Source organism: Giraffa tippelskirchi, chromosome 10 (genome assembly GCF_054371585.1).
Source record: "Giraffa tippelskirchi isolate mGirTip1 chromosome 10, T2T-mGirTip1v1.2.pri, whole genome shotgun sequence".
Classification (NCBI taxonomy): domain Eukaryota; kingdom Metazoa; phylum Chordata; class Mammalia; order Artiodactyla; family Giraffidae; genus Giraffa; species Giraffa tippelskirchi.
The window spans coordinates 73,801,878-73,814,356 of NC_137284.1; the positions used below are offsets into that span (position 1 = coordinate 73,801,878).

General features: G+C 36.8%; 1 protein-coding gene across 4 annotated transcripts in view; it reads left to right on the forward strand.

The window, feature by feature from the left end:
* Positions 1-2,273: 2,273 nt before the first annotated feature.
* HDAC9 (histone deacetylase 9) overlaps positions 2,274-12,479 on the forward strand; it is a 788,642-nt gene continuing 778,436 nt past the window's right edge. For all 4 annotated transcript variants that reach the window (XM_081537682.1, XM_081537684.1, XM_081537690.1 and 1 more), the window contains exon 1: positions 2,274-2,340. In XM_081537682.1, coding sequence (XP_081393808.1) covers positions 2,325-2,340 — 16 coding nt within the window. In that variant the 5' untranslated portion in view covers positions 2,274-2,324. The remainder of the gene's footprint in view (positions 2,341-12,479) is intronic.

Genomic DNA, 12,479 nt, shown 5'->3' on the forward strand with positions numbered 1-12,479 from the left:
AGAGCTTAAGACTGGAGAAAGAGTGAATTTCCTTTCAAAGTAAGCAGCGGCAGGACTGTACTTCCTAACAAAAAATAAGATAACATCTCCAAAATTATACTATCAGTTCCACACCTATTACTATGATTCTAACAATTACTTTATATACAGTCACTGATACATTTCATAATTTGAAAAAATTCAGTAGTAACTGCAGAATTTTTAGTGTGTATAGAGTGCAGTTTAAATGGTCTTATTAGGTATGATTTTTAAAATGACATTAGCATGTTTTTCCAGGATGTCATGCTTGAAGCCTAGGAGGATCAGCTTTGAAACATTTCTAATTAAATGTTTCTAATTTGGGGAGGGGGATAAGTTTCTAAAGGAGTAAAATGTGATCTAGGTCTTCAGCAGACTGAAGGATTAGACTGGCTTATAAAAGAGATTTCATAAAGTGTTTCTTAAGCCTTAGAGGAAATTAATAAAATAATTTTATTGAAATCAAACATGACTCAGCTTCTAATATTAATTTTATAAATAGGAAAATGTAGTTAAATTGGTAGAGACCTTCTTTTTAAAGGTTACATTTATTATTATTTAGCTCATCAGTTCAGTTCATTTCAGTTGCTCAGTTGTGTCTGACTCTGCTGCCCCACGGACTGCAGCACGCCAGGCCTCCCTGTCCATCACCAATTCCCGGAGCTTGCTCAAACTCATGTCTACTTAGCTCATAGAGAAATTTATGTTTTATCTCTTTTCAAGCCCTGGATCAGCACACAGTTATTTAAATGCTTTCTGTGTTATACATTCAGTCTTAAATCCTTTTTCTGTGAGCTTTGGCTACGTAATAAAGGAGATAAAGTCATAACTTATATCTGAGACACACGGTAATGAATCTTATTACTTGGGTACATCCCTCTTCTGATTTGCAGACAGCTTATTTTTTACATCTGATCTTTAGCCAGTGCTTGAGACAGAGCAGAATTGAATATTTGAGAGATTCTTCATTTGTCAATCCATTTCAACTCTGGTCCTTTCTGAATATGTTCAGAAAGTTTTTCATAGTTACTTTCCTTTGATTTTTTTTTAAAAAACTAAATATTTCTTACTATAAAACCTTATGTTCATTTTGGGAAAATTAGAAAATGGTAAATAAAAAATAAAAACCCATATCCATGGAAAATTCCTGTTAACACATTGGCAGCTACTCCAGAGTCTATTCTATATCATTCATCTATAAATGTTTTTTACAAGATGAGACCAAAGTCTTGGTCACATGTATGTTATATTGAATATCATATCTTTGATATTTCATATTTTGTAAATGTCATTACAGTATTTTTTATTGCACAACTAATACCTAAGGCAGAGATCACATCAGCCTGCAGACAAATTTTATGTAATCTGAAAGAGTTTTGCCAGTATTTTGATAAAGAAGATTTACATAAAAATCTGGTTATTTTCTCTTGAAAGATGGGAAGCCCTGCAGTGCTCAAAGTCTGCTTGCCCACAGTTAGGGGGAGCCAGTGATGGCTCTGATGATTCTCAGGTGACAGTGTTTTTATATGTTGCAATCTTTTGAAGTTGGATCAACATATCAAAGTATTTTATTTCATTAAAAATGTCTTAAGTCCTGCATTTTCTGCCCACTTATTGCAGATATTTCACCTGGAAAACTGTTTATAGCTTCCTCAGGGGGCTTTTTATTTTCCCTCATCCAGAGGCTTATATCTACTGCTTTGTCCTATGTTTTAACTGCTAAACTCCAGAGGAAGAGAATCACCCAGGCCAGGGCCCCACACTGTGAAAGTATCTATATCCGGTAAACTGGCTCCATTCCAGGATAGAATAATTTATCAACAAATGAAACACCAGCTACTTCCCGCTCGTCCTCCGATTGCATCAAAATCACTCCCTTTCCCACCCAACTGATGGAGTTTGCATAGATGGTGCAGCTGACATGCATTCTATCTCCACCTCCTCCTCTTCATTTTGTTGAATTGCTGTTTTTTGTAGTCTGTTAAGCTTCTTATTAATACTAATAAAATGTTCATTCATTAACTTTCTCATGCCTACGAACTAGGTAGAACTAGATACCTTCACTGTCTTTCCCCTTGAATTATGCTGTTTTTATAAAGTCATACTCTGGCAAGGAAGTAAGCTGGAAAAGTGATTTTGTGTCTGTAGTATCAGGTACTATTTAACCAGTGGGAGGGACTGATAAAATTAGCAAGTTGACTAACCACTTCCCTTCCTTGTGGCTCTTTAATATTATAACCGATACAGAAAAGTTCAGAAGAACTGGGCTAGTTTTTGAAACCACAGTACATTTTGGCAAAGAGAAAATGCACAACAGAACAGGTAAGTTTCTTTCCTTTAATCGTGTATGACAGCTGTGAAAAAGATATTGGGGCAGAAGTTTTAAAGTTTGATTATGCAGATAGTCTTCAGTAATTTGTGGACTGTGGAAAGATAAACCTCTTACAAGGAGGGAAGCAAAAGCCTTTCCCATCAGCAACCATAGCTTTAACAACAACAATCTGAGTGAGCAACTGATTCAACTCTGGGAATGTCTTTATTGTTCTGGATAGACAAAACTAAAATACACTGAGGGGAGGATTCTTGTATTCATAAAATTCTTGATAAGTGAGTTCCTGCACTCTCAGTTCTTAAATCCTGACTTTGAAATTGTCAGAGGCATTGACTTACTGAATTCAAATGTCCTTCTGGATCCTGAAACAGCTAAAGTTCTTAGGTTATCTTATCTGTGATTGAACTGTTTATTGCTTTTAACTTTTTAGTATGGTAAATCTCAAACACAAACAAAAGTAGAGTGAACAGTGTATAGATTCCCCAGGCAGCTCTCATATAGCTTTGAGAGGTATGAAGTCAGAACCCACGGAGTTTCATCCACACCTCTGTGTCACTTTAGTCTGGTTGAATTGCAGTATTTGAAATGTAACTATTGTGAACGTTAAATGAAAGAGGCCGAGAATATCCTAAAGGCTCATACCAGCTGAGTAATGTAATTTTTAGAGAAATATTATCGTAGAAATTCAGTTATGAATCAGAGAAAGCAAAACCAATTTCCCAGTGTCTGCTTTACCAGTGGAAGTGGGAGTAGAGGATAATAGTTCATATCATCAACTGTGGAGCCAGGCTAGGATCAAATTTTGATTCCATTGCAGTTCAGTTTCCTTGTGGAAGTGGAAGTTTCACAATGTTTCTGTGCCTCAGTTTCCTCACTTGACAAATGAAGATAATAGGATAATAGTAGTAGTGATTTTTCCAGGTTAGGAGACAATGAGGCAATGCCTATTAAGCTTTGCAGATTGCTGAGAGCAGAGAGTACTCCATGTAGGTTAGCCCCACAGCTATTTGCTGAAAAGCTCCAAGAGTTGGTGATGGACAGGGAAGCCTGGCGTGCTGCAGTCCATGGGGTGGCAAAGAGTCGGACACAACTGAGGAACTGAACTGACTGAACTGAGTAGAAATGAGATTCATTCAAATAGGAAGCAAATGTGTTTGAATATACTTGGTTGTCTTCTGACTATTGTTTTTCTCCTGGTTATTTTGTGATGAGAGTCTAAGAAAAATCTCCACTTAGATCTCTTTCTTACTCCTGAGTCCAGAAAAACCTTTAATACCAACTCATGAGTTAGTTATCTCTGAAATGAGTGTCAGAGCTGGTCTTGTCCGTCCTTCACTTTGTAGATGTGGGAGTAGAAATTTATCTAAGCTCGCACAGAGCAAGGAGTTGTCCATCTGAGGGAAGAGTCATGGGCTCCTCTACTCTCTGCAAGGGGGTGTGTTGTAGTTGGGTTTAGGCAGCCCTGCTGGGCCTGGGAGGCCACTTCATATCCAGGCTCATGTTCTTTCCTCTCAGAGACAGAGCTCTCCAGGTTTACCTCTGCCTTCTAGGGCCACAGGTTGTCCCGATATTTTTTTCATTAGTAATGAGAGTGGAAAAAGTCTAATGGCAACAAATGGGGTGGTGAGGACCTTCCCTACTCTCTTATTTCTCCATAGTATTCATACAGATACTGATGGCTGCTAATTACTGAGCATTTACTATGTGCCTGATACTGCGCTGGGTGGTATTTTCAAAGATAACATATATAATATAGATAAGGGACCTGAGGCACAGAGGGATTAAGAAATTTACTTTGATTACCCAGCGAATAGGCAACAATCAGGATTTTGTTTCAGTTCTGTCTGACTTAACCAAGGCTTAGAGCATTTGTCCATAAGAAATCAGTTTATTTATACATGTGCAGTCAAAATGCATCCACAGTTTGGATTGTAGCTTTCCTGAAGGTGAAAGTCATCAATAATCCTTTAAAACAAGTTGAATGGAAAAGCTTTTGTGTAGCAATAGTTTTCTTTTTCCCACAGTGAATTTTCATAATCCCTAATCACAAGCTGGAAATTTGTCAGAAAACTTGACAAATACAGAGGCTAGTGGGGGTGGGGGGTGAAGTTACCACTGTAATGAAGTAAATATTGAACTGAGAAGGTAAAAAAAGAAATGATCTTTTAGCAAATTAATGATGCCTCAGTGGTGGATTTTGTTTTTAAGGCCATTTGTCTCTCTTGAGTTTTTGTAAACGATGGGTGAAATTCATCTAAGTCAATTTTTGAGAACATGCAGTGCTGTTGTAAAACAAATGATAAACATTGATGCGCTACAGAAATAGAAATTGGCCGAATCTTCTGGGAGGTGCTATAGAGAACTGGGACATGCACAGTCAGACATTTTAGAAACCTGGAATTAACTTTCAGTGCTTTTTCTTTTAGATTACTGGTACAACTGTAAAAATAGAACCAAACGTGTGAATGAAGGGAGAGGTTAATTTCAAAACTTGGGAGAATTTTTTTTCCCTTCAGTGGAGTAATAGTGTTTAAACAAAATTTCCTTTACTGAAAGGGACGCTGTCTGGAATTTCAAAGTAAAAAGGAAAACATCAGATGTAGAATGATTGACTTATCAGGCAATTGGATACATTCAGCAGTCTTTCATCTTTACTTTTATCTTTCCTTCATTGACTACAGTACTTTTGTCATCTTGATAGAATTAGCCAAGATTTCCTTTAGAAGCATTGGAAGAGATTTGAAATCTTGCCATTTTTTTGCAGAGAAGTGGGAGGATAAATGAAGTTGAGGCTGCCAGTGGTGGAGGGAGTGAAGTGGGAAGCATCATTGTTATAAAGCATCCTTGGATTCTTAAACCTTTGAGAAAGCAAAGATACAATTTAATAGTGGTGATTGCAAATCATTCTTTCCATTAACTGTGGGTGTATGTTTTCCCTGTAATGTCTTTATCTTATAAGAACACAGGATTTACAGCTAGAAAAGTAGAATTCAGGGTTGGAAATTTCTATATCCATCTATGGTTAAAAACAGGTTCAGAATTGATGCACTAATGTAATTTCGTTTTCTTTTTCAAAAAAGAAATTATTTTGCATTGGGATATAGGCTGATTAACAAACAATGTTGTGATAGTTTCAGATGAACAGCGAAGGGACTCAGCCATACATATACAAGTATCCATTCTCCCCCAAACTGCCTTCCTATCCAGGCTGCCACATAACATTGAGCAGAGTTCCATGTGCTATACGGTAGGTCATTGTTGGTTACCCATTTTAGATACAGCAGTGTGTAGATGTCCATCCCAGACTCCCTGACTGTCCCTTAGAAAGACACTCACAGACTTAGAGAATGCATTGCTGTAACTTCTGATGGGCTTAGTCACTCCCACCAGGTGACTGACTAGCAATGCTTCCATGCTCCCAAATCCTCCATGTCTATCCTGATATTTAACATTTGTCCTGTGTTTATGTCACCAATGTTTGGGGATTAAATGTTTTGTTAAAACTCTTAAATAACTAAAGCATTACTTTTCCTTGAAATCAGTTCTCTCCTTTTTGTTCTTTTAGTCATTTAGTCACAATTTTTTAGTGTCTCTTGGCTTGAAGTTTCAGAAAACAATATCACAACTCCTACCCTCAGAAGGTTTATAGACCAGTGGGTGAAACACAGTTGTAGGATGTGAGTGAAGCTATAGTTCATAAAATATATTCTGTCTTCCTTGAACCAACTACATCAGGGAACGCAGTTTGTGTGTGTGTGGATAAGAGATAAGAAAGCCATGGTTCGAATCCTGTTACTCTCTGGTTTGGGGGTATCTTGCTGACTTTCCTAAGCCTCGATTTCTTTACCTGCAAGATGATACAAGCTCAGGAGTGGCCTATAAATCATTTGTTATGATACATGTTAAATATTTATGTAACATGTTGTAATATAATTTGAAGGATCATGGGAAGCCTCTCTCAAAAAAAGGTTCACTTCAAGATGAGCCTGAATGACAGAAAGATGCTTCTCATCACAGGCGAGCTGCATTTGCCAGAGTGGTATAGAGTTTGGCCTCTCTGAGAAAGAGATTAAAGGCCAGTATGGTTGAAATATGTAAAAAGGGGAAAGTTGCTTGGAAGTGTAGGCAGAAAAGTCCAGAACGTGCAGGGCCCAGTAGGTCATGGTAGGGAGGTTGCATATTATTCTAAGTGCAATTAGAAGTGATTGAAACTTTACACGGGAAGTTACATGATCTGAATACTATTTTTAAATTAGTTACAGAGTAGAGAACAGATTCTCAAGAAGCAAGATTAAGACACATGAAAAGAAATTAGAAGACCATTAGAGTAGCCTAGTCCAGAAATGATGGTAGCCTTGAAGAAGTAGTACCAGTGGACAGAGTTGAGAGATCCAATGTAATCAGTAGGATTTGATAAAGAATTGGATGTGAAAGTAGGAGTGAAGAAAATAGTGATCATAATTCTGTGGCATGAGCAGCTGGATCAAGGGAGCTATCATGTATGAAGGTGGGGCAGATTGGAAGAAGAGCAGTCTTAGACATCTCAATTGAAATGCTTTTGAAAGATTCGAGGCAGCATGTCAAGTAGGCAGTTGATGGCGTGAAGATGGTATGTGATGCCATAGAAATAGATATGATCACCTAAGAAGATGGTAAGAAGTGAGAAAAGCTGAGGGCTCAGAACTTAACCATGGGAAACTCCAAAATTTAAAAGACAGAGGAAAAATAGACAGTAAAGGAGATTAATACATAGTAGTTAGACAAAACAGACAACCAGAAGGCATAGAATATTCAGGAGGAATGAATTGTTACCCACGTGAGTGAAAGTTGCTCAGTTGTGTTTGACTCTGCAACCCCAGGGACTGTAGCCTGCCAGGCTCCTCTGTCCATGGAATTCTCTAGGCAAGAATACTAAAGTGGATAGCCATTCCCTTCTCTCTGGGTTGAGGATCTTCCCAACCCAGGGATTAAACCCAGATCTCCCCCATTGCAGGCAGATTCTTTACTATCCAAGACACCAGGGAAGCCTCCATATCCAATGCTAATTAAAAGCTAATAAATTATCAAAAAATATCATGGAATTTAGTAATGTGGAGCTGATTGACATACAATAAATTGAATCTTTAATTTCTTTAAGATGTGATTGCATTTTGACATGTTGGCTAATCAATTTTGCTATTGACTAATTCAATAAGTACATAAGATTTAAGAGTCATGTTATTAAAAGTCATGTTATTTTCCTAAGTGGCAGTAAATAAATTTATTCTTAATTATATTTAACTATTTATGCCAGTCTGAATTTATCTCCCCTAAAGTGTAAATTGCTTGAAGTCTGCACTTTCTTCATATTTGTATTTTCAGTGTCAAGGTGGCTAGATATTGTTGCTGAGGGCATCTCTCATGGGTCTCATTCACAGAGGTGATTCTCAACTGTGGACAATTTTATACTCAGGGAATATCTGGCAATGTCTGGAGACATTTTTGAATGTCACATTTGGGGCAAAATATGCTACTAGCTTCTGGTGGGAAGAGGCCAAGGATGCTGCTAAATATCATCTACAACCTACAGAGCACCTCACAAAACAAAGAATTATTTGGCCAAAAATATCAATAGTGCAGAGGCTGAGAAACCTGACATATTGACTATGATGTAATAGTCAATGTCCACCCTGAGGGGTTGGCAATTGTAGTTTTTAAGGTTTTTTTGGAAACAAGTGAGAATCTCGTACTGTGTTTTTCATGGTATACCAATAAGTTGGTATAGTAAGTGATCTTTGAATTTCATATTGATCCTGAGACTTGGTAGTAACAAATGAATCAATAAAAGTAAAGCACATTTGTATGAAATGCCTCTGCAGAATTAATTTCTAATAGAATGTATCTATATGGTTAGAAGTAGAAAACAGTGCTCCACCCAATGGATGTTAAGACCTTTTACATCAGAATCTGAACCTTTAAGTAGAGTTAGTTCCTTTGTGAAAGTGTATATTAGGGAAGTTTTAATGTTAAAAAGTAATCTTGAAAGTTATTAGATATATTTTTAAAAAAACCTAAAAGGTTCCATCTCTTTCTTTAAAATGAAACATTTTGGCTTTCAGTATATTATATTATAGTTCATATATCTAGAATTGTGTTGAAGTATGTATAAATATAATAAACTACTAGGTACACATAACCAATTTAGGAAATTGAATATGACCATTATCAATGAATTCTCCTGTGTGACTCCCCACCCCTTTACCTACCTGAAAATAAACACAGTTATGAAGTTTTGTTTATTTCTTTAATTTGAATTAAAGTTTGATATATATATATATATATATACACCTAAAAAAACTATGAAATTAGAGTTTTTTAAATGCTTATGTCTATAAAATTAGACCATTATCTTACATCAGACACAAAAATCAACTCAAAATGGGTTAAAGACTTAAGCATAATACCTAAAGCCACAAAGCTCCTAGGAAATAATATAGGGAGAAAGCTTTATATTATTAGCCTTAGCAATGGTTTCTTGGATATGACACCAGGAGCACAGGCAACAAAAGCAAAAATAGACAAGTGGATCTACATCAAACCGAACAGCTTCTGCACAGCAAAGAAAACCGCCAACAGAGTAAAAAGACAACTTATGGAATAGGAGAAAGTATTTGCAAGCTCTGATAAGGAGGTAATAGTCAACAAATATAACTGCTGCTAAGTTGCTTCAGTCATGTCCGACTCTGTGCGTCCCCACAGACGGCAGCCCACCAGGCTCCGCTGTCCCTGGGATTGTCCAGGCAGGAATACTGGAGTGGGTTGCCATTTCCTTCTCCAGTGCATGAAAGGGAAAAGTGAAAGTGAAGTCGCTCAGTCGTGTCTGACTCCCAGCGACCCCATGGGCTGCAGCCTACCAGGCTCCTCCGTCCATGGGATTTTCCAGGCAAGAGTACTGGAGTGGGGTGCCATTGCCTTCTCCCAACAAATATAAGGACCTCCTACAACTCAATAGCAAAAAACCAAGTGATCTGATTTAAAATGACTTAGATATTTCTCCAAAGAAGAAATACAAAGGCTAGCGGGTATATGGAAAGATGCTCACTGTTGCTAATTATCAAGAAAACACAAATCAAAACAATGATATATCACCTCACACCTGTTAGATAGACATTAAAAATGAAATGAAATAACAAGGGCTGATGGTGTTGTGGAGAGATTGGAATCCTTATGCACTATTGATGGGAATGTAAAATGGTGCAGAGCTATCTAAAACAATATGGAGGTTTCTCAAAAATTAAAAAATAAAACTAATATATGATTCAAGAATCCCATTTCCGAGTATTTATCCAAAAGAATTGAAATCGTAACTCAGCGAGGTATTAGCACTCCTGTGTTCTTTGCATATTCAGTTCACAATAACCAAGAGATGGAAACAACCTATATGTCCATTAACAGATGAGTGGATGATGTATAACATATATGCGATTAAATATTATTTAGCCAGAAAAGGAAGAAAATCCTGTCATATGTTGCAACATGAATTAGCCTTGAGCACATTATGCTTAGTGAAATAAACTAGTCACAGAAGGACAAGTACTGCATGATTCCACTTCTGTGAGTTATCTAAATTAGTCAAACTCATAGTAAGAGAAAGGAATAAATGGTGGTGGCCAGGGACTGGGGGAAGGGGAAATGGGAAGTTGCTGTACAATGGATACTGAGTTTCAGTCATACAAGATGAAAAACTTCTAGTGATCTGATGTACAACACTATGCTTATAGTGAACCATACTGTACTGTACTGTTATACTTAAAAAATTAAGAGAGTAGATCTCATGTTATATGTTTTTTTCACAATTATAAAAATGTCTTTGCCTATAGGATGTATTGACAAGGGAAAAAGTGGAAAGAATAAAACAAAGTCAAGGACTGTTTGAGAAATGTAGGTATATGGTTGTGAGGCCTTGCACCGAGGTTGAGAGCAGTGGCACTGTTAGAAAAGGGTAGACATCTTTTGTGATTTGTCTGTATTCAGGGATAAAGGATGAGCCTAAGATCAAAATGACTGTTTTAAACATGGTGGTAGAATGGAGGTTTTATTAACAGAAGCACAGAAAGAGACAGGGGACAAGGAGCATACAGAGTGAGATTGATTTTGTACTCTGTGTCTTCCTTCAAGAAGATCGAAGTACTGTGTTCATTAGCTGGACCTCTCTTTGCCATGGCAACAAGACATCTAAGAGTTTGCTCTTTCAGAGCAGTTGCAGATAGGGATGTAGTCTTTGTTGAGATGGCTGAACTGGAGATGAATATTTTAGAGTCTTCAGTGGAAGCCACATGAAATGAAGAAAAGTAGGGACAAAAGAGATTCTATGCTTGGGGAATGCCCATAGGTAATGGTAGAATTTAAAAAAAATTATCAATTTTTCTTTTGCTTTTTGCTTACTTTTGTTTTAAAATCCTTTATCAACTTATTTCTATTCCATATACTTTATCTTTCCCTCTTTGCAATATGCATTATTGTAGTGGATTAGCATTCAAAGCTAAGTTGGATTCTTGTGACAATAAATATGACATGGTTTGACTTGGAATTTTTATATTACATCAAAAAAGTTTTTGACCTTGTTTAAAAAGGAGTGTGATTTATTGGAAGAAGTAGAAGTGGCATCAGTGCTAGGTAAAATTGTGACTACATCAATGTTTGTTTTAAGGCTGGCATTCCCCTATTTATGAGTTTCTTTGGTCCTAAATTTTCACCTCTTCAAAATAAGAGGTTGATCTAGATAATGAGTAAAATTATTTAAAGACCTTTTTCTACCTTTTGGCTTTTCTCTATTCATAAATCTTTCCTACCTGTTAGGGCCTAGGCCTAAGGGATTTCACTCTGCTCTTTCCTCTCTTACAACCAATTTAAATGTTGTCAGTTCTACATTTCCTTTCCTCAGAGGCCTGCTAGTTACTAATGCTGATGTGGCAAGTCTGTATTATTCACAGTAATTCACAATACACTATTATTGGCCTAATGTATTCACTCCCAGATGGCATCTTCACTGGGGGCTTCATGTCTGCACCTAAAGTGGCACTTAATGTAGGACTGTTCAAGTACTGTGGCAGATGTAAGTCAAACAGGTCTATATTAGTATTATTTATTTGTACCAGTACTTTTTTGGTCCCTATTTATCTAACCTTTATCTACATAATGATAGAATATTTAAGAAAGACCTAAATTTTTACAACTTTCTTACCTGACATGATTTCTTGAAGAAAGTTTTACTTTTAAAGTGGTTAGCTTTCTTTTATCAACTTGCACTTGAATCAATAAGCTTGGTTCTTAAGTTAATTTTTCTATTATCATATTCCTGCATAGGACATGCTTAGGCATATGCTACAGCTTCTGGGCGTCTTAACTATTTCCATGTGAGAAGTTATACAAACAGATAGTAAACCTACTCTTTTAGATTTACCTATATGAAAACTAAAGGACTCCCTAGGTGGCACAGTGATAAAGAGTCTGCTGGCAATGTGGGAGATGAGGGAGACTTCACCTGGTGGGCTGCAGTCCATGGGAGTTGCAAGGAGTCGGACATGACTAAACACACGCACATATAAGAAAACTAAAATTTTCTTTTTTGTGTTTATTTTTAATTGGAGGGTAATTGCTTTACAACATTGTGTTGGCTTCTGCCGTACAGCAACGTGAATCAGCCACAAGTATACATATGTCCCCTCCCTCGTGAACTTACCCTCCCACCCGATCCCACCCCTCTAGTTTGTCACAGAGTGCTGGGTTGAGTTCCCTGTGCCCAGACAATGGGCACAGAAAACTAAAATTTATTCAGTCAGAAAACTAAAATTTTGTTTAAAATATTATAACAAGACTTTAGTGGTTTTGTAATAGCATCATGAATGAAAACCCAGCAGGTAGGAGAAATAGTATTTTATATTTATAGTTAAGACTGAATCTGTTTGGTTCAAAATGATGAGATTTGTAAACTTTTTTGGAGCCCTACTTTTCTTAAGTTTCCAAATGAATAAAGATATTTATATAATTAAAATTCAGTTTATTATTAAAAACTGAATTAAGATGACAGTGAAAGAACAGCCTCAGGTATGTGACTATGCATTTTAAAGTGGTATGTTTAATGTTTATG